This window comes from Musa acuminata, chromosome BXJ3-3 (genome assembly GCF_036884655.1).
Source record: "Musa acuminata AAA Group cultivar baxijiao chromosome BXJ3-3, Cavendish_Baxijiao_AAA, whole genome shotgun sequence".
Lineage (NCBI taxonomy): Eukaryota > Viridiplantae > Streptophyta > Magnoliopsida > Zingiberales > Musaceae > Musa > Musa acuminata.
In genome coordinates, this window is record NC_088351.1 from 35825623 (window position 1) to 35847053 (window position 21431).

The 21431-nt window shown below is 41.6% G+C and overlaps 4 protein-coding genes and 1 non-coding gene across 7 annotated transcripts; 1 reads left to right on the top strand and 4 right to left on the bottom strand.

The window, feature by feature from the left end:
- Positions 1–1820: 1820 nt before the first annotated feature.
- Positions 1821–6031, top strand: LOC103978799 (4-hydroxy-3-methylbut-2-enyl diphosphate reductase, chloroplastic). 3 transcript variants are annotated; one of them, XM_065140798.1, is made up of 11 exons: positions 1821–2164; positions 2274–2470; positions 2895–3074; positions 3169–3300; positions 3382–3456; positions 3533–3638; positions 3719–3813; positions 4471–4656; positions 4766–4852; positions 5452–5508; positions 5643–6031. In XM_065140798.1, the coding sequence occupies exons 1-10, from the start codon at positions 1915–1917 to the stop codon at positions 5473–5475; spliced, it is 1332 nt and encodes a 443-aa protein (XP_064996870.1). In that variant the 5' UTR covers positions 1821–1914; the 3' UTR covers positions 5476–5508; positions 5643–6031. The 3 variants fall into 3 exon arrangements, with proteins under 3 accessions (XP_064996870.1, XP_064996868.1, XP_064996869.1); XM_065140796.1 differs by lacking the exon at positions 5452–5508; XM_065140797.1 differs by lacking the exons at positions 5452–5508; positions 5643–6031 and adding an exon at positions 5278–5431.
- Positions 6032–6307: 276 nt separating this feature from the next.
- On the bottom strand, positions 6308–6381 carry TRNAV-CAC (transfer RNA valine (anticodon CAC)). Its single transcript has one exon. It is a non-coding gene; the product is annotated as a tRNA-Val (tRNA).
- A 344-nt stretch (positions 6382–6725) lies between these two features.
- LOC135632324 (calcium uniporter protein 2, mitochondrial-like) lies at positions 6726–8189 on the bottom strand. Its single transcript, XM_065140799.1, has 2 exons — positions 7598–8189; positions 6726–7433 (listed from the first exon to the last, which is right to left on the bottom strand). Exons 1-2 carry the CDS (start codon positions 8078–8080, stop codon positions 6966–6968), a joined length of 951 nt encoding a protein of 316 aa, XP_064996871.1. The 5' UTR covers positions 8081–8189; the 3' UTR covers positions 6726–6965.
- Positions 8190–11839: 3650 nt separating this feature from the next.
- LOC135633802 (glycosyltransferase BC10-like) lies at positions 11840–15730 on the bottom strand. Its single transcript, XM_065143728.1, has 2 exons — positions 14970–15730; positions 11840–12760 (listed from the first exon to the last, which is right to left on the bottom strand). Exons 1-2 carry the CDS (start codon positions 15486–15488, stop codon positions 12119–12121), a joined length of 1161 nt encoding a protein of 386 aa, XP_064999800.1. The 5' UTR covers positions 15489–15730; the 3' UTR covers positions 11840–12118.
- A 362-nt stretch (positions 15731–16092) lies between these two features.
- On the bottom strand, positions 16093–20737 carry LOC135633801 (serine carboxypeptidase-like 2). The gene is made up of 15 exons (XM_065143726.1): positions 20352–20737; positions 20122–20267; positions 19964–20040; positions 18943–19065; positions 18757–18859; positions 18663–18700; positions 18421–18522; positions 18261–18344; positions 18034–18186; positions 17784–17855; positions 16817–16935; positions 16621–16734; positions 16504–16549; positions 16358–16416; positions 16093–16183 (listed from the first exon to the last, which is right to left on the bottom strand). The coding sequence occupies exons 1-15, from the start codon at positions 20513–20515 to the stop codon at positions 16147–16149; spliced, it is 1437 nt and encodes a 478-aa protein (XP_064999798.1). The 5' UTR covers positions 20516–20737; the 3' UTR covers positions 16093–16146.
- Between the last annotated feature and the right edge of the window lie 694 nt (positions 20738–21431).

Consider the following 21431-nt stretch of genomic DNA (forward strand, 5'->3'; position numbering starts at 1 on the left):
TTGTCTTTCCATAAAGAGTAAAAATCATTTAGCACAGTTAGAGGCACCCATCTCCTACCTGCCTCAGTGATTCTGCTGTTTGAGCACTCCTAACTCCCGCTCGCACCCGAAATCCAAGTTTCAGAAGCTTTTTGACAAAATTTTGAAATATTTATTTTCTTTCCAAATTGTATATGAGAGATATTATGTCTATGTTGTATCAATGCTGAAAGAGGCAGTAGGACGTTACCTCACAAGAAGTGAACCAACTCTACCAGTTGAGTCATCGGCAAACATGAGATCTTTATCCTTGAAGACTCGTTCCTGTTCACTAGCTTCCTCTGTCTTGGCAATAGATGAAGTTGCAGCTTGAGTGGATCCTACGACATAACATTGATCAAAACAAAGTGCTTACAGAAATAGCTACTCAATCAACACTTTTTTGCCTTTTTACTTGGTAGTTTGCAATTCTAGTCTTCTTGTTGAAGATCACCTCTCAAGAACTCATCAACAAAATTGAAATCTCAATCAAATTGGAAAAACCCCTTAACATGTTGATGGTTCCACTAGCTAGCAACTACTTAACCTTTAGATGCTTAGGTAACAAGACCCAACCAAGGGTTTCAAGAAGTCGAGACGCGAAAACACAGAACATTGTAGCTAGCTAACAAAATGTTCCACGCCAATTCCCGCTCGTGTACCTTCTCAAGCTTCCAGAAGAGATCCAAGACTCAATCAAGACCCATTCACGAAGGAGTCGGCATGAAAAAAGCAGCAGCTCTTGAGTACCAAGAATCAGAAACCCATCCAAATAGAATCAAGAAGGGAAACTTAGCGAGAAGAGAATGCCAGATACTAGAAGCCCGAGGGTCGAAACGGAGGGACCAAGGGGTTCCATCGCGAGGGCTCCTCCAGGGTTTCCTCGGGAAGGGGACGGATCGGCGGGAGATCCCTCCCCCAAGAACTCGAGGGGGGTCGAGCTGCGCGAGATGGACACCGTGCCGACGGGACATCCATTCTTCTTCCTCGCTTCCCCTCTTCTTGTTGTTGTTCGATCCGTTATTGTTATCTTTCCGATCGGAAGAGAGGCGTTACGGCGGTGGGAGCCGAGAAGGCGGCCGCAGGCCTTCACCCGCAGCGATGATGGGTCCCACATTCTACTTGTTAGATGGACGGTCATGATATATCTATCAACGTCGGACACCTTCAAACTACACGGAACTCACGACATGCCAACGTGGGACAGTAATGATATGTCCATCAACTCTGGACACGTACAAAATACATTTAACTCAAGACATGACATGGAAAAGAAGATTCAAACTCGAGGCACATCAACAACGTTGGACACGTTCAAAACACATCGAACTCAAGACATATCACTATTGGACACGTTCAAATAATTTAAAATATATCGAATACAATTTTAAATTTTTAATCTTATAAGTAAATCAGACCACCGTATTATTCGAATATGCTATCATTATTACTAAATCACAATAAATTATGTCCTATTTATTCGACTCGAAAATAATTGTTAGTATGAGGACCCCACATTTGCACCTGATGCATCAATTGCGCGGCATTTGGGTCGGATTCGGGTTGCGCTAAAGGGGGCCCCTTTCGCTCTTTGGCGGTGACGTCGACGCGACCAACCCGAATCCTTCGATGGGACATTGAAGCGTTCGAGCTATTGGGATCAGGACACGTAATCCAGATGATTCTTCAATGCGATCGGATCCGTTCACTAGCATTCAGTTAGCCCGTTAACACGCTCGCCCGATAGCCCGTTTAAAAAGGATCTATTAAAACGATTGGGGAATGCTTTAGGAATTGGGATGTGGCAGGCGAGCCGATAAATCGCGGACGGGCGTCACATTCCACTCCGCGCGTACCTCTTGTCGCCCGCCCTCGTCAGCTTGCTCACCTACTGTGATGGCCATGCCGATGCATCTCAGCCGGTTCTTCCCCGGCCTCGTTGTTTCCTCCGGAGTCCGATCGACGGTCGGCGCAAGGCCGTCGCTCGCCATCCGATGCGGCGGAGCCGAAGGCGACGCCCTCGAGGCGAACTTGGACTTCGACAAGAAGGCCTTCCGTCACAACCTCACCCGCAGCGAGAACTACAACCGACGCGGGTTCGGCCACAAGAAGGAGACCCTCGAACTCATGAACCAGCAATACACTAGTAAGATGAGAATTTGCTGGAACGCGAATTGGCGTCGTGAATGGGTGAAGAAATTGGGGCTGTCTTTTGTTAAAACTTTCTGATCGGCATTAGGGTTTCGGTATTGCAGGTGATGTGATTAAGACGCTGAAGGAGAACAACAACGAGTACACATGGGGCGACGTGACGGTGAAGCTGGCGGAGGCGTTTGGATTCTGCTGGGGAGTGGAGCGAGCGGTTCAGATTGGTTACGAGGCGAGGAAGCAGTTCCCTGAAGAGAGGATTTGGATCACCAATGAAATCATCCACAATCCGATGGTCAACAAGGTTTGGTATGATAAAAGTGAGAATCTTGTTCCAAGATTCGAGCTTGAGTATTGGAATTCTCTATTCATTTTCTGTTGATATCCTATATCTTGAAGAATTCCTTATGCTTTATATCAATCTTTTAGTCTTTTTAACGGGACCTTCGATTTGGAAGGAATAGGAAGTCCAATTTACCCCCAATATTCCTTTGCTCGAGTATATGGAAAAAGCAAACTGGTGGAAACATTAAAGAAAGATTAAATATGAGAATAGTCATGCTAAGCTCGAATATTAAATAACCTAATGTGCCTTCAGCTCAATCCTGAATACATTATGATTCTTTCGACATAAATAGAAAGCTCCGAGGTTGAAATTTCTGTATTAGTGGTGCTTAGAGGAAATTTCCGTATCTTGATATAAAATATTCTCTGTTCTATCTCTGCAGAGGTTGAAAAAGATGGAAGTCAGAGACATTCCCGTTGATGATGGCAAGAAACAATTTGATGTTGTTGATAAGGGTGACATCGTGATTTTGCCAGCATTTGGAGCTGCTGTTGATGAGATGTTTACCTTGAGTCAAAAGAAGGTCCAGTTAGTTGATGCTACTTGTCCATGGGTGTCGAAGGTAATTTCCTTCTGGCAGAGAAAAAGTGGATCGAAGATTCATTCCCACTTCTCAATTTGTTGTGCATTATTACTATGTCTTACTTTGCATAAAGGTCTGGAACACTGTTGAGAAGCACAAGAAGGGTGATTATACTTCAATTATACATGGCAAATATTCACATGAAGAGACCATTGCAACCGCTTCATTTGCAGGAAAATATATTGTTGTGAAGAACATGACCGAGGTACTAGCTCCATTAACTGAATTTCTTGATATTAATTGTATTTAAAAATGAGACATTGGATGTAACAAACTGCCAAAACAGGCACTGTACGTATGTGATTACATTTTTGGTGGGGAGTTGGATGGATCTAGCTCAACAAAGGAAGCATTTCTTCAGGTATATTTTGCTCTTTCTTTTAGTTTATTGGTGCAAAAGAAAGGTCAAATTTACAAATGTACATTTGAAATTTTAGAAATTCAAGTATGCGGTTTCTGCGGGATTTGATCCTGATGTTGACTTAGTCAGAGTAGGTATTGCAAATCAAACTACCATGCTCAAAGGTGAAACAGAGGAAATTGGTGAGCTATATGCATCTGATGCTTATTATTTTATTTACCTTTTCATGTTTCCACTCAAATGTAACACTTTGAGTTTTCAGGTAAACTGGTTGAGAAGACCATGATGAGAAAATATGGAGTGGAGAACATCAATGAGCACTTTGTTAGCTTCAACACCATTTGTGATGCCACTCAGGTAACTTTACTGAATTCCCTTTTTTTTAAGGGGGAACTTTACTGAATCTGCTAAGCCAATTTTCCCTTGTCATATAGTTAAAGTCATTCCTTTTCACTTGTTCTCTACTATTCCAGTGATAAGGAATTTTGTTCTCTGCTTTATAATATTACCTAACATTTTCATTGATTTATGGACAAATTTTTACTATGTTTTGTGAAGGAAACTGGGGTTCTTGGCCTAATTTTTTGCAAGTAAAGACAATTGATTGGTGAGATAAGGATGAGATATGCATGTTATAGCCAGGATAAAAATTTGGATGCTATATAGATATAATACCACGAATAAATATGCTGGGCTATTTTCTGGAGAACTCCTACACCAGTTATTTAACAAAAATCCACTTAGTTTTGACTGCTTACTTGTATGATTTGAACAAGAAATCATGCAGAGTGCCTGATTTTATATATATATATATATGTGTGTGTGTGTGTGTGTGTGTGTGTGTGTGTGTGTGTGTAGATTATTTTTTGTCTTGTTGGATTTTACCTTAGTTCTCTTCTGTATTTGTTTGGAAGCAAGTTGCTAGATATGATAAATAACTCTTTATGCGATTTTCTTGAAATTATTTGTTACTGATGTTATTTCCCTCTTGCAACATAACCCGTGAGGTATCAGGAAAGACAAGATGCTATGTACAAGCTGGTGGAAGAGAAACTTGATCTAATTCTAGTAGTTGGTGGATGGAACTCCAGTAATACTTCACATCTACAAGAGATTGCTGAGCTCAAGGGAATTCCATCTTATTGGATTGACAGTGAGCAGAGAATTGGACCAGGAAACAGGATAAGTTATAAGTTAAATGTAAGTTTTATAGTTACATTTTTATATTAGATTTATTCTACTGTATCGCTTTTAGCTGTGGGACTTCTTTACTATAATTCGTTATGACTTTGTCTATCTGTGTCAGCAGCATGGAGAACTTGTTGAGAAAGAAAATTGGTTACCTTCCGGTCCAATAACGATTGGAGTGACCGCAGGTGCTTCTACTCCTGACAAGGTAATTTAGATGAATTATATCTCAGGTGTTAAACAGTTGTTTTAGTATACTAGTCATGAAGAGATTTCCTCGCCTTGGAGTCTAACCATGCTAGAGGTGAATCCATCAATTGCATAAAGTCACAAATTTAGTTGAATTTTCTAAAGTTTAATTGCCAGTTTCTTTGCCTCTATGCTGGTGATTTATTTTTCGTCAGTATTGGCATTATGCTGGGTGATGTGAGGAGGTTTACCCAACTCATCAAAATGGAAGACTTTGAGACTTAGGACTTCTTAATAAGCAACAATTGCACAGAAGTCATTTAGGAACTATAATCCTAATAGAGTGAAATGATCAATATCCACATTCTTATATTCCCTACCTTAGTTTGGTAAAAAATGACTCAGAACTTGAGAGGCTATTCATGCTAGAATGATTACATGCAGAAAACTCATAGGCAAGGTGCAGAACCAAAAGGACAAGAAACAAAATGATCCCCCATAGTTAAAGCTCCATGAAAATTCAGAATCTTGCTCAAGTTTGTTATGGTCTTGGGTACCGGAAGGAAGTTATATTTCAAGAAAATCACCAGCACTTCTGATGATATTTCCTTCTTGAAGGGCCCTTCTTTCTTCCCAACTTAAGATGCTGCTTCTGCAATTCTCAGCATTTTGCAGGTTGAAATATTTTCTGAGACCTTATATTCCAGTCTATCATCGGTTAATTGCCCCAAACTGTAAACCATCGTTAGAAAACCTTGTAAACACATCTTTCGAGTGCCTTTAGTAACATTCTCATCTGGTGTAAGCAGGCTGTGGAGGAAACACTGGTCAAGATCTTCGACATCAAACACGAAGAACCCTTGCAATTAGTATAGCTCGAGACAAGACCTGGAGCGATTTGTTGTTCATCGAAGCAAGCTGCGCTGCATGTACTGCATTACGTTATACAGTAGTCATTGCGTTATACAGAATAATGTTAAGCTGGTAAACTGTTGTTTGTACCTCTAAACTCTTCCACCTTGAGTTGATGTATGTGGGTTGATGTATGTGGGTCCTCTGTTGCTGACCTCGGCAATTGCTGTCCCATTTCACTAGTTGTTTCCATATTGCATGTTGTGATCGTTGAATGTAGGTAGGCAATGGCAACCTATATTATATTGATCATTTTGCATAGTAGACATGGATGTGGTTTTGTTTATGGAGTTTCGGTGGCTTGTAGCCTCACAGTGCAGTTGCATGGGTGCTGCAGTGCTTTACTTTGAGAACCTCATGAGTTATTAGATCCTGAAATTATATGCATGAATGCTGTGTATAAATCAATTTTTTGTCCAATATTTAGACATCAATGACTACAAAGTGATTCAGACTACTAACAGCAGAATTATTCTTTTGATTCAATAATCATTTTATTGAAGAAAATATTGGTATAAATTTGACCAATGCATAATAACGTAAATGCAAAAACAAGTATCAATGTCTGAGCCCGGGTTCGAACCGGGGACCTCTAGTGTGTGAGACTAGCGTGATGACCAACTACACCACCCAGACATTTTGGTTTTGCATCGGTGAGACTTTCTATGGAGAAGAAGATGAGAGAGAAATCGACTTTATTGCTTTTCAGCTTCTTTCTCCTTCCTCTTGGTTTCTCTCTCCACAGAATCTCTCTCTAAGAAGAGAGTCTCCTCATCTGGTGAGTTTAAAATCTAACAGTAATCTCCCTGTCCTGCTTGTCTTTTGGTACTTCGAACGATCTCGTGGAAACGAGGAATTTATTCTTGCAGAAGCTCGCCAGCCTAATTTGATGGCCAACGAACAGCAAGTAGTAGTACTTTCTTTGGCCTCTGTTTCGTGGACGGTGGTCGAGACATATATCCCACACAAGGCCACGAGAATAAGATCCGAGAACCATTGAAATGTTTGATGCGTACGTTCGGTGCTCCCAATTCCGGAGCTCATGCACATGTCAATGGCAGGCAGCTTCTGTTGCGTCAAGGGAACAACACTCGAGTACGTGATGCTGCTGCTGCGGCAAAGCTGCGGCTTACATTGATTTCACAGAGAGAAAGAGAGAGATGCACTGCCTGCTCGAGCTGTACGGTGCAATAGAAAGAACAGGACGCATCGATCGAGAGTTAATGCACAGGCTCGACGAAGTTGATCCTCTGATGACAGTCACACGACTCCTTGGCCGGCGTCGTCGCTCCTCGCCGGAGTTCATTAAGCCTGTCCATGTCGAAGCTGTGGGTCTTCATGAGCCGCTTCTGCTTCGCGGCAAAGCGGGCGCGGAAGAAGCCCTCGAAGGAGGGGTCCCTCGACGTCCTCAGGAAGAAGGCGTATCCGAGCATGAAGTAGACGGAGGTGACGTAGAAGCAAATGGGTTCCATCACATCCCACGACAGCTCCCAGAAGGTGAGCCGCATGAAGCCGGCGGTCTGCAGCGCCAGCACGCCCAGACCCCACCGCATCTCCCGCTTCACCAGCGCCGCCGCCTGGGCGTCGATCGACACCTTCCTCGCTTCCATCTCTTTCAGCTCCTTCGCCCGCGCCTCGCTCCGCTGGGCCAACGGCGCCGGAATCATGCTCTCGATCGCCTGCGCTACCTGGAAGAGATCGGTGTCGAACACGTCGAGCGCATTGCGAGTCAAGAGGGATACAAACGAATGCTGGTATTCTGTTTGATGAAATGCATCCTCTTTTCTGCTTTTTATTATTTGCTTCTTTATTTATTGTGACGAAAGCTGACGTAAGGAAGGAGAAAGCCCACCGTTTCGGGGCGGAGGAAGACGACGTCCCCGAGGACGAGGACGGCGCCGGACGTGTCCAAGGCGCTCGCGAGCCCCACGTCGCTCTCGAAGCCCGGGACCTCGCCGCAGACCCGGGAGAACTCCGCGTAGGAGACGCAGCTCCGGCCGAGCCCCCTAAGCCTCGTCCGGACGGCCTCCATCTGCGCCGCCCGCAGAACCTTCCTCGCCTCCGCCACCGGGACCACATCCGGCGGTGTAGGAGGCGGCGGGGACAGCCCCTCCAGGCGAATCCGGCCCGATCCGATGCCCTGGACGCGGTCGACCAGCTCGACGCCGACGGGGGTACGGAAGACCGGGCGATGGTACAGGAAGATCGCGTTGGGAAGGAGCGACGGCGAGGCGTCGGAGGAAGAGGAGCGGAGAGGTGGGGCTAGGGACTGGGTGTAGGAGGAGGCCTTGGCGGTGTTAAGGAAGCGGTGGGGAAGGGCTCTGCGCAAGGCCATGGCGACTACAGTTGAGCTCCGTCTCCGAGCTCACGGCAGCAGTGGGAATCGTCGGAGGGGAAGGAAGCGCGATATTTATGGCGGCTCGGGGCGTTTGCGTTCCGTCGTCTCAATCCTTATTACTTGCTTTCCATGTGTCGTTAATGCAGAAGTATTCCGGAGGAATGAATGGACACATCTCATGAGATATTGCCATACAATGCATCCATACCGAGATGATTTCATCTCACACAAAAATTATTGTCAAATATATTTATTTTTTAATTTTTAAAATTATAAGAAAAATTATGCTTTCTGTTGGTGTAAACAACTTCGAGCTGTGACTTAGGGGTCGTCGCGGCTTAGTTCGAATCCGAATGATAGGGGAACTTCTTGGGACGTCTTCCGTGACTACTGAGGTGGCCGATTACGTTGATCCGATCGGGACGGGGTCGCTTGGGCGTTTAATGCACGACCTCTGCCTTCGCTCCTACACAAAGGTCAGGTCGGGGAGCTCAACCTGACCCATCCGACGATCGAGTTAGTGGATAGTCGCAGGGGGGGTTTCTTTAGCTAAGTTGTCTTTTTTTCTTTTTCCTCCGGAGCGCGAGGGTTTTTATAGTGAGAATTATCGTTGTCTGATGTGCTGGCCCGCAGGGAGCAGGGTCGTACTTCTGGTAGCGTCTAACATCGTTGTTGGCGTGAGGGATCGACTCTGAATATGGTATTAATGCACCTTGGTAAGTGTTCTGGTCCATGTTGACCAGATGCCTCGTTAGGTCAACAGAGGGATGATACATCATCTGGGATAACTAATGTCACGCGGGTCTTATCGTAATTATTACCCTCATCACTTTCACAATTTAAAATAAAACCATAATGTAATTAAAATTAGAGTAATTTGGTTCGTTTATTTTGACCCCCTAAAATCGAACCGACTCCTCTCGTAGCAACTGCATTGGACGGCGACGCGATTGAAATATAATGGAAGCCACGTAGGAAGTCTGACCCACGATGGCAATGCAAAGCCTCGCATTAGTTTTGGGAGAGAAATCTAATGGAAGCATGTTTTCTATGATCACATTAATAAAGATGACAGATGAGACAGAATCAGAAAAGTCAAACCATACGGCAGCGATTGATGGGTTTAGGAGGATTTTTGTTGGTCAACCACAGGAAATCGAAAGTCAACTCGTTTTTTAAATGATTCATTGTTTTGAGACGCAGTAGAAGTAGACGCGGCTATAGCCGTGTATTTCTCTTAATATAATCTGTCAAAGTTTTTATTAATTAAGTTAATCATCATTTCATTCATATTAGTGTGATATTTTTTAGTATTTTGTTTCCTACCGTTAATGTGAATTTATGATTACGAAATTTCTCCAGCATTTAAATTATTAAATAATTTAATGATTATGATTATCCGAAAGCCGATCGAGATAGGCTTCTAAGTTAAGGTGTCAAAAAATTAAGGGATTCAACGAAAATTATTTTGGAGACATACCCAAAAAGACCCCTATGATGCTTAATTTAGTTAGAGTTTAAGCGATTTGGTTTATCATCGAAATAAATAAGTATATTCAATCGTCCATAATCAAAAATCTTTTTATAATATGGTAGCTAATGGTTGGGTTGAGATCATAGTCAATCCATAAACAATTATGTCCATCATTCGTCCATAGTAGGAACCTCCGTCGAACCAAGATCTATGGAGTAACAATCTATCAAGTTAATCTTTCTATTAAGGTTGCATAATTGTTCTCATGTTGATATCCTCATTGATCCCTATTAACATGTCGATCAAGTGAAAACAACGCATCAACCAAATGATAATGGCATGTATGTAAGATGGAAACAGGGTGTTCGTCATACGAAATTAAAGCGTTGATAAAATAAAAATGATGTATCACATCTCCTATATCATAACCCTAAGGGTTAGGAGACAAAAGTTTCAAGATCTTTTATATAATTAAAAATTTATGAAAAAAAATCCTTTTATGTTTCATAGTTGCCAAAAAGGAAATAAATATGCATATAAATCTTAAATAGCTTACCTAGTTTTCTTAAAAATTAAATATGTTATATTATTAAATGAGTTTAAATAGAATATTAGTTTAACACTAAGTATTTCGTAGGGGAAAAAGTCATTGACATCTTGATTACTCTGAGTGCAGAATTGTTCAAAGTGTTTTTAAGATAGAAATGTTAAACTTTCGAATTATCATACGTACGGAGATTAAGGGCAGGAGAGATTTTCCAACCCAATCCCACTTATACTCGAGTTAGTAACTTGAGATATATAAGTGTGGACGTAAATAGTTAAAAAAAAAATTCCGAACTTTTATATTTGATAGTAAAACGATAAAATATTTCATGAAATATTATGTGAAAAATATTTTTTAATCGACTCTAATAATTTTTTTATCCATGCAGGCAATAAAAAAATAACAATTCATAATCTCTTCTTTCACGTTAAATATGACGATTGACTAATTGTGTACTCTCTATCAATAAACAAAACTAAACCTTCTCCTTCAACTGTTTGGTTGAGCGACGTCCAGCCCTGCCATTGACGGACAAAGCCAAGTGATCATGACGTGCATGTAACCAGCTAACAAATCATGCAACGCATGCTGTCGAACACCGAAAGGGGCTGCGCTCAGCAGAAGAAACGTGAGGAGAAGCCATTGTTAATGAGCCAGCATGACTACTCCATCCGAAGATGCTAACGTGCTTGTCCGAGAGTCCTAGTCTTGGAAACATCGTCTTCCAATTGCAGGCCGCCATCGCTTTCACCTTTTGCTGTGGTCGATGCATCTTTCCAGCAGTCGAATCGAGGGAGAGGGAGGAAGGTGGGTGCAGCGGAGGATTACCTGCATCACTGTGCCAGAAGAATCCCGAGACGGCGGGGAAGTCCTCACCATGCATCACGCCGGTTGAGTGAAGGGAAGAGAACCAAATCCCGTCGATGGAATCGCTTTGGAAGCTGGATTCCACCTTGGGCAGGACAAAGCTCGCACTCCTCCATTGGTTCCATCCTGTGGTTATTATTGGAAGGCGAGTTTGGCAAACGCATCCATCCCATCCATCCCAAAGTGGGGATCGATGACGACCGTCTCCTCCGTGGAGATTAAGTGCCAATTTGGGAATCCGAGCATGCCGACTCGAATCCCGATAAGCTGGCGGCAATTCATTTGCAGAAGTGCAGGAGACACCTGAGGAAGAATCCTCGGGAAGACGAACAAGATACTACTAGGAAGCCATTAAGGAACACAAAACCAAGTAGAAATATGGTCGAGTCTTCTAACTCACCTTTCTTCTAGTTGACATCTGACAGCCACCATGAATGCTTTAAAGAATCAGTGCAAACAATGAATGAGCCCAAAGAATTCGGAAAGAGATGCGTGCGTGCGTGCGTGCAACACTCGAAGAAGAATCCCAATGTGGGTGTGTGATGTCACAGTGAGGGAAACAATGGACTCCGCAATGGAATTTTGGTCTCTTAGGTATTATAAGGAACACACTTGGAGACAAATCCAAGGAATAAAGATAGCTTTTGCTTTGCTTCTGATACACAAAGTTGAGCCAAGTAAACTGGATCAAAACTAGTTGGGTATTGAAGATGTCTTGTGAATCACCTTGCTTTCTTGCAAAAGCATCGAGCTCAACACTTGAGAATATAGTTTATGATGAGAAGTTGGAAATCACTGTATCGGATGGCATGGGGCAGATCAATTTTACAATACTGAAAAGCTCACCGTAAACTGGACAAAAAGCATATGCTCAGGAAAAAAGTAAGTTACATATCAAAAGAAATTGTTTCATGCACATGAAACCCGGCGACTTACATAGTGTAAAACGAATAATTGGTTCTTTGCTATACAGAGAAAAATTGTGACAAGGACTGTGTCAAAAGAAAGAAGAAAAACACTATACATGGTTTCGCTACCGAAAGAAGCTTTCTGAATCTCAAACAGATTGGATTTCAACGGATGTCCTGAAATCGGAGTCGACAAGCGTTTGTGAAACTGAAACATCTTGTCCTTGGTGTTGCTGCCACTAGCCAAGTCCGAGCGGAATGGGTGCCAATTGTAACAGAGGCCCCAGCGAACTTGGAGCGAACTTCCTTGCGAAAAGGTAACAGATCCGTGAAGGTTGGTCATTGTATGAACAGTTTCGGCCCCCAATAATTCTCTTAAGAAATGCTTCTGTTACATCGACCTTGCCGAAGGTCGCTGGGTGAGCGCCGCCTCTTGACCAGTCTACCCAACTAAGGCTTCTGTTTGCCAGTAGATTAGGCGATTGTATCGCGAGCATGGTGGGGAAGTAATGTTCGTCCACATAACAGTGTGGCCTGCAGAACTTCTCAAATTTTGGATAGTAAGTGGTGTCCTTGATTATGCTCACAGCCAGTTTCCTCTTAACTTGGAACCACTGAGACCCCTTGCGCCATTGTTCGATGGTCACTTCTGGTGCCATACTCGCATTATATCTTCCCCTTCCATATGGACCTCGATCATCAGTCACCCCCACAAAGCTGTACCTTGATCTTATCAAGTACTGGTAGGTAATGTTGAAACTCAACAACGGAACGCACGACTCCGACAACAGGACAAACCATTCGTTTGATATATCAAGTAGTGCATTTGCAAGGAGCCTTCTTTCAGCATCGCACATGCTCATCTGTCCCCACTCAGACACCTGTCGATCAGATGTTTACGTTAATACAAAAAGAGCATGGAGATTGGATTGGATTCAATGATAATTCATAGATCCATTTGTCTGGTATAATGGATATCTAAGTAAATGATGTTGACTTCCTGCCATCTCATACATGCAATCTTATTACATACAACTAATCAATAAAAGTTGCTGTCTTTGAAGACTGACCGTAACAACAATGTATAAGTTGATCACTCTACATTGTACTAAGAGTCAAAGTATAAGGAGTCTGTCCAATGCGGTACAAGAGAATAAGGGTTAGATTAAATCAAATTTATCTAGTCATACAAAATATTTATTTTTCCAATTATTTGGAAAGTTTGACTGAACTCTGGTTACCTTTTTTGGATATTGCTCAAATCTAACCGAATAGGCTTGCCGAATTAAAGATCAACCACTCCCTACGACCAGTAGGTGTTTGGCTATGCTTAGGCCTTCATTGTGATTTTTAAAAGAACTGAAGCAAGGTTTCAAATATCAGCCGATTCAACTCGGGATGGGATCTCCAATTGTTGGTCAGATAGCTAGGTATTATACCTAATACTGTACAAGACAATCTATATATCACACAAATATCATATACAATTACATATTTTGTATAGAAGGTAACAAATACATAGTATGAAATTGCATGTAATATTTAGTAGGAGCCATATAAATATATGATAAAAGGCAAACATTGCATGGAGCCTATCATAAAAACATGATATAGCACATATCTGAAGTTGTAATTTTACATAGCCATCATATCATCAGAATTAAAAAAAAAACAAAAATATAAAATATTATCTTCACTTGAAATTTAACTTCACAGATATAAAATAAATCAATATTTTAAAGATTTGAACCAAACAGTCAAAAAAATTAACAAAACTCATTCCTTTGATCCACGTAGTCAGATTTGATTGATGTGATCCCAAGTTTCCTTTTTAATCGATGATCCTAATTCAACCCCAATTTCTAAGATCTCGAACTCTATAGTCCTTGAGGTTTTGAAATCGATGCAATTAAATAGGGCACAGTCAGCTACTTCTTTTCCTCCTGAAATTTTCGAAAAGTCATAGGATAAAAGTAACTACAGATATCCAATATAAGTCACATAGAAAGGGTGTGTTACATCATAAATTGTAAATCTGCATTATGTTAGAAGCAGTAATTGCTATAATCAATTTCTTTTTTATTTCCTCCCTCTTCCTCTTTTGTCCCTTTCTTTTGCTCTCTCTTCCACTGTCAAGTTCTTTATTAAACTCAATTAACAAATAGGCTATTAACATGCCCATACAATAATAAGTATCCAATAAAAAGAAGTTGAACACTCCGTTGGTAATGACCGAGGCTACAAGAACAGGGTCAGACCTACTGTTTGCATACATCTGGTTTTGAGAAGGTTAGCACTTGACGACCTGTGGGCAATTCAACTTGGTAATTGGTATGAATTTTTAACTAAGTACGAGACAACCAAAAGAGAGAAATTAGCTGACCGAACCATACAATAAAGCCTTCATCGAATGGCTTTCTGAAAAAGCTTGGATTCTATCACAGTTCTTTGATGAGGGATAAAAGACAAGAAAACGAAAAACCCACCGACTTGAACTCATATAAGTCCGAACACTTTAAGGTCTACTTAGGTGGTCGCCTAACATAAGAACCAAAATCTCATAACGAACACAAAAGACCCTTAAATTAGAAAGCCAACCTCACAAATCATATCAGTAATGGAAACTTACACCTGAACATGTAACCATAGTTTAACTCAAACAGCACCAGAACGTAGGCACGGTATACATGAAGCAGACATTGTTGGACATGGACGCATCTTTAGAAGATCATAATCAGAACCATCTCGGATAGACCACTAGCACAATTCATCCTTGTATAGCATAGTCCAAGAGAACCATTAGCACAAGGCAACCTTACATGTAGGATCTATGCTTAACTCCAAATGGATCGAAACATGGTCTGAAGAACAAGTAAAGTTACCTAAATTTCATCGAAATGTGGTTAAATATAGGTGGATATTGTGCAAATCCAACCTCATAATCAAATTCTCCGAGTTCAATGCATTATTATGGATGATCGACAATGCAATGAAGGATGAGGTGCACAAGACAAACCAATGGGAGCCATAAGAGTGTCGTGTGACAAAAGCTCCAATTCTTTTCATGGCTTAATGTATAGGATAGGATACCTTACTAGGGATCTGCCTCTCGTAGAAGACGGAGGCCGAGGTGAAGTTGGCCTGGTAAGACGGAAGCGCGTGGACGTAGATGGAGTACCGGCCCTCGTGCCCTCTGAAGAACTTCTCCCAGAGAGGAGAGAGAGGCAGAGGCCCCCTGGTCAAGAACATGAACGCGACCTTGGGAACCCTCTTGAAGGGGTACTTCTTCACCTGCGGCACCCACGACGCGCGCCAGAAGAGCTCCTCGTCGTTCATCGAGTGCATCAGGTCGGCCGGAGGCCGGACCCAGCGGTCGAGGCTGGGCGGCTCCTCGACGCAAAGGGGCCGGAAGAGGCCGCCCACGGCCGCCGCCGGGAGGACGCCGATGCGCCGGGTCACGTACACGCCGAAGACCGAGAAGCCGACGGCGACGAGGGCGAATAAGGGGAGGAAGATCTTGAGCAGCGGCAGCGGAAAGACCCGGGGCTGGGCGGCCCTCGGCTGCGCCGACTCCTTGACGTCCTCGAAGGAGGAAACCCTCAGCTGCATTGTGGCAGAATCATACCATACACCAAGATCCAAGGGCAAGAGGAACCGCAGTCGATCCGGTGGAGAATTCCAGAGCTGAGATCTGAACCCAAAGAAGACGGGAGGGTTAGGTGGGACGGTGGTAGCGGAGCATCATGAGTCGGTTGGTTGCTTCTTCCATACACACACAGGAGAGGAAGAGTTGGGAGATCGACAGAGATACCAAACAGAGTGGGGGCAAAAAGGGGCATAGAAATGGAAGTATCGGTATTCTTATCGGGCCTCCAAAACTGTGATGGAGTCTTCTTGGCCCATTAAACAGCGTGGGCCATTTCTGGCCCCCTCTCGTATAGCCTGCACGGAATGTGTTTGCAGAAATGCCCAAACCAGATTCTGCAAAGAGGAACAAGAGAGGAAAATAAAGGCAAGAGAAACATGAGATCACCGGTACTGTGAATGCAATGCTCAGAAACACTCATGAACTGTAGTGCATTACATCACCTGACACATCAAGATTGAGCTGCGATGCAAAAGTAGTCCGAGAAACAAAGCACAAAGTTCATCACAAACCAACCAGCAACAACTACATCACTTGGCACATCAAGATTGAGCTGCGATGCAAAAGTAGTCCGAGAAACAAAGCACAAAGTTCATCACAAAACAACCAGCAACAACAACATCACTTGGCACAGCATGATCGAGCTGAGTTGCAAAAGCTGTTCAAGAAAGAAAGCAGAAAGTTCATCATGAGTCAACCAGCAACAACATGAAGCTCCAACTTCACCATAAATGATAGATACTAGAACAAATAACCAGACAACATTCTTTGCAGCTCAAATGTGAGCCAGAATCCAATTCGAGCATATCACAGAGGCTGGTAAGAGATCCACCTCCGAATCATGGCAAGACATTCCTTCGGCCGGTACTCTGGAGTTGTGTGGCCACCATTCTGTACAAACAGGCAGTTCTTATGAGCTCTTTACATTTCATTTTTCAGTGCAAACAAAGTTCTAAAGATACTCTGCAAGATCTCAACCTTAACAGTTGCAAATGTCAGATTGTTGACGTATGTCATTGTGTATCTGAGGAAACAAAAGACGATGGTCATCAGATCAATAGAGAGTGTGCAGGAAAATATGACATCCAATCTCACCCAGCAACTTGACCGTCGACATGCCATGATCTCCAATCATCCACAATGGAGTAGTTCAGAGATTTTATCCATGCCATCGTTCCAATAAATGGTATGACCAGGTCATGGTCTCCGCTGCATGAGGACGCCATGATACCGATGTTCAGCACGATTTCTAGGAGACGAAGATGACAAGAACTTATGCCCGAGGATTCACCTGTATACTAAAGCACGGTAACCTCTTCTAGTGAGGTTTGCATGATACTTTATGGTGCTTTTGACCTCTTTTCTGAAGGGTAAGTCCTCGTTGCACCTCCTCCACTCCTCCTTTGTTCCCTGCACTCAATCGTTTTTGTGAGGATTAGTAAGGAGTACATAACAAAATCAACTTGTTAATGATAATTTAGGTGGATATTTAATGATAATTTATGTTTAGAAAAACTATTATAGCGGAATAATTTTTTCTCTCTTTGTGTATCAAAATACCAACTTGTTATCAAAAATAAATATTAATCAGAGCAGTATAAACAGTAAAACAATGAATCAATCACAAAATAAGACACCGAATTTTTACGTGAAAAACTCAATACGAAAAAACTACGAGACCATAATCCACTATCACAAATAATGATAATAGGTTTATAATAAGTCTTCTCCAGAATAACTAAAGGATCATAAATCATAATAACATCAAGAATGTTGATGTTGGCTCAACAATAACATATTATCATCATTTTCATACATAGATTTCATGAAAGAAAAATTTTAGATCTCACATAGTAGGTATAGCAGAAAAACATTTCAAAGAGAATAAACTATAGATCAGCACCGTTAAGATTGTAGAGCTTGTTACAAGAATTCTTCACATAAAATTTGGGTCAAAATCGATGAAGTGTAGCCACTTGATCATCTAACAAAAACCTCAAAACCTAACTTTCTCTCTCCTCTCTCTATATTTTAATTTTTTTTTAATAAATCAGATTTAGACTCAAATGGACCCAACAATTTACTGTTTAGCTTTTTCAAATATATTTATCGATAGCCCGTTTTATATCGGTTTTATTTAGCCTAACCTTTATAGATTGTGTATCAATCTGTACTTATAATTAGACAAAAATCTCTTTTGACCTTGGCAATGAAGAATTACATTTCAAAGGCCATTACTCAGTAAGGAAAATGATTACCTTCTTTATGTGAAGAGCCTCCCTAGTGACTTTGTTATTTGCCCAGTAATAGGATAGAACATAAGCATAAGTCTGCAGTAAACAAAGTCATCAAATCAATAAAACATAGAATATAAAAAATCATAGTTTGAATTATTCCCTGTAAACATAAATCACTGGTTGCATGATGTTTGCATAAGACAATATGTCCGACCGCATGGTGAAATCTGTAGAGCAGGTCGCAAACACTTTCAAAGATGGATCAACTTACTCTACAATAGAGAGGTGGCAGAGGTGGTGGCTTAAGGAGCTTTATGTCCGACTCCTCCATGGTTCTTCTATCTGCAACCGTGGCCTCTGGCTTCGGAGATACGAAGACACACTTAGGGTCCAGAATGTAAGGCTTCATAATCTCCGAGAAGAACTGCATTTGATGCGCATTATATCTAAACTTTCTTTGGTAGATATGTAGTAGGATAATGAACGACCTTCTCTCACCTTCTTAACAGCATCGAAAGATTTAGAACATAGAGTAGTAGTAGGATAACGATAATCTTGTCCATCACAATTTCTCTGCGTCGACTGGAAAAGAGAAAGTATGTGTGAAGCTATGACAAATACATAGCTAAACTAAGGGTGCTACTGCGAGAGTAATTACTTCAAACATTTCATCTGATATGATCCCCATTCCATGAGCATATGGGATCCGAGAGTTACGGTCGATCTTTTCGCCTGTTGCAGGGTTGCCAAGTATGTAACCCTGAGCCAATCAGCCCACACAATTCATCAATGGAAACCAAAAATGAGTCTGGAATGTTACTGGTTCAAAGAAATTAAAATGTAAAATTGATATTTTATCGATCAATAAAACAGGTTTCTATTAGGCAAAATAATAATTACCTTGAGATTAAGGTGCGGCTGTAGCCCAGCTTCATTATCTGTGTTGCCAAAGAGTTAGTAGTGCATGAGCAGAATACTATCCAAACTTAATTACCTTGTGATATGGCTTGAGCTACCAAGGGCACATATATGCCAGCATATGAATCACCAGCGATGTACAGTGGATTTGGAAGATATTGTGGGTGATCGATAAACCACTACAGGAGCAGAGAAAGAAACAGGATAGGATTACCATCTTCTGCTTTTAATCTGATGCACGTTCAAAGACATGTACGCCTACCTTCACGAGAAACTTGTGTACTTGCATGGAAGCAGCTGTGTCATCGATATCATAACCTTCATCATCCCTTGAAAATGAGAACCCAGCCCCAACAGGAGAATCTACAAAGATAATGCTAGAGACCTACGACACACATATGGTTAACCAGAGAGAAGAGCTTAAGAGAGGGACTAATTATATATTACTCTCTTGTAGTCAATTAGATCTTTTTAGTATTTCAGTCCCTAAATTTAAGAAATTCATATTAAAATCTCTATAGTTATGAAAGTGAAATATTTAACTCTATTTATCCTAACGTCGTCGGTTTTACCAATGCAAACAAAAAAAATTGAGTGAAAAAATTAATTTCAACGTTCAAGTTGGTGATGGTGGATGGCGTCGTTGGAGGTCGCAGGTGGCTATTGTGGATGAGAAGAGCAACGACGAGAGGTGAGGCTGCTTTGCATTTGCATCGACGTCGACATAGTTGTCAAGCGACAAAGGGCTGCTTGATATTTGTATCAATGCCGACGTAGATGTAAAGCGGTGACACAGATGTAGAGTGGTACCTCTTGACAACTATGTAGTCGCTGCCGACGCAAACGTAGAGCGACATTGCTCTACATTTGTGTTGGTACTAATGTAGATGCCAAGCGATTCTTTCACCACTCGGTAATTACATCGACGTCGACACAGTGAGTGGCCCATTCATCGCTCTAAATTTGTGTCAGCATCATGCAATTACATAGCGACCCTTATCTTTCGTTGTCATTCTCCTCATCTATAGCAGTCACCAGCGGCCCCCAATGATATCACCATCCGCTACCACCAATTGGAATGTTGAAATTATCTTTTTGTCTATCATTTTTATGTTTGTATCAGTAAAACAATAATGTTAGAGTAAATTAACTTACTTTTTTCACTTTCATAACTATAAGGATTTCAATATAAATTTTTTAAATCTCAGAATAAGAATACTAACAAAAATAATTCTAAATATAAGAATCAAAATATAAAAAGAAGCCGGAGCAGAGCTTCTAACCTTAGTCCAAGAATAAGGGTTATAAGTGAGAGTTGGTATGCTTCCATTGTACTCAGAAATCACAAACTTCACGGGACCTGCCGACAAAAGCAGAGCAAAGAATCGGAGGAAGAAGATACAACGTTAATCGATTGGATGCTGAAGGAGTCAGGACTCACCTAGTTCGAAGGCCAACCCGCTGAAGACAGAGCAGCGATCGCCGCCGGTGAGCCAGAGCAGGAGAGGATCCTGGCTGGGGTCACCCTCCGACGCTGTGAAGTAGTAGAATAGCTCGGCGCCGTTGACCTCGTCCACCGTCACATACCTGCACAGCAAGCAAACAAACGATAAGCGACCGTGATGCAGCTGTGCCTAAAGCGAGTAACTCTGTTCGAGTAGAGACACCAACCCTGTCTCCATATAGAAAGGGAGGGGCCCCGGGTAGCCGGGGAGGCGGGCGACGGCGGACGCAGAGAGAGCGGGAGAAGACCGAGCGAAGAGGAGGACGAGGAAGAGGACGAGGGAAGGAAGAAGCGACGACGAAGCAGTGGTCATATCGAGAGAGGAAGTCATGGCGATGGGAAACAGATGAGGAGGAAGAAGGGGATCTATACATGCGAGCGCTGATGCGATCAAACAGAGATAATTGCAGCTGAAGTGAGAAGCTTGATCGAGGGTTGCGTCGGATCGACATATGAGCTGCCAACTCCACACCAGCTTTCGCGACCAACAAAAAAAACACGAAAATGTGGTTGCAGATGGAACACGCGCTATTAAAAAAACCGATAAGGGGGTCGAATTTGAACTTATCGTGAAGAGGGGAGGGTGGCCCCTTAATTCAGCCATGGTGGCCAATTAATTCAGCTGGATCTTAATCCTTATATTCCTATTATCCTCTTGTGATTATTGAATGAGTTTTTGATGAGGGATCCTAAGATTTATATGTTCATTATTTTTATGATAAATCTATTTGTTTACTTGTCTCATAGTTTTTTTCCTTTACGTTTGAGGAATTTTTCATGTAAATCTTAGTATCATAGTGGATTTTGGTAATATTTAATTTTTTGTGTCTGAACATGGAGATCGGTAGTGTTTCTCATATGACTAATTTGAATAAAAATAATTAGATAATATGTAAACCAAGAATAATTTTTTTTATTATTATAAATATTTATATAGACATTTATAAGAGGATAGTGCAAAACTAATAACTATGAAAAGTGATGAGTAGAAGAAGTTAGATAAAAAAAATGATCGAGTTTATTCGATAGTGGTAGATCTAAGAATTCTTATAAGAATTGAGATTGAAATAGAAAATTTATGTAATGTATTGTGACAACTAGAGCATCATCCATTTGTGTAAGAACTTAATTTTTTATTCAAAATCGACGTCAAATATAATTAGATTCGAAATGTATTTGAATAAAAACAATTGTAACTTTAGAAAATTCACACATATGATAACCTGATACAAACATATTAACAAAGA

Coding starts and splice junctions, on each gene's coding strand:
- LOC103978799 (XM_065140796.1), top strand. CDS start 1,915: ATGGCCATGCCGATGCATCTCAGCCGGTTCTTCCCCGGCCTCGTTGTT. Junction 3,075..3,168: donor CTTGTCCATGGGTGTCGAAG/GTAATTTCCTTC, acceptor CTTTGCATAAAG/GTCTGGAACACTGTTGAGAA. Junction 3,639..3,718: donor AGGTGAAACAGAGGAAATTG/GTGAGCTATATG, acceptor TTGAGTTTTCAG/GTAAACTGGTTGAGAAGACC.
- LOC135633801 (XM_065143726.1), bottom strand. CDS start 20,515: ATGACTTCCTCTCTCGATATGACCACTGCTTCGTCGTCGCTTCTTCCT. Junction 18,187..18,260: donor CTTTCGATGCTGTTAAGAAG/GTGAGAGAAGGT, acceptor CATCAAATGCAG/TTCTTCTCGGAGATTATGAA. Junction 16,417..16,503: donor TGACATTTGCAACTGTTAAG/GTTGAGATCTTG, acceptor CTGTTTGTACAG/AATGGTGGCCACACAACTCC.
- LOC135632324 (XM_065140799.1), bottom strand. CDS start 8,080: ATGGCCTTGCGCAGAGCCCTTCCCCACCGCTTCCTTAACACCGCCAAG. Junction 7,434..7,597: donor TCTTCCTCCGCCCCGAAACG/GTGGGCTTTCTC, acceptor GATCTCTTCCAG/GTAGCGCAGGCGATCGAGAG.
- LOC135633802 (XM_065143728.1), bottom strand. CDS start 15,488: ATGCAGCTGAGGGTTTCCTCCTTCGAGGACGTCAAGGAGTCGGCGCAG. Junction 12,761..14,969: donor AGAGGCAGATCCCTAGTAAG/GTATCCTATCCT, acceptor TCTGATCGACAG/GTGTCTGAGTGGGGACAGAT.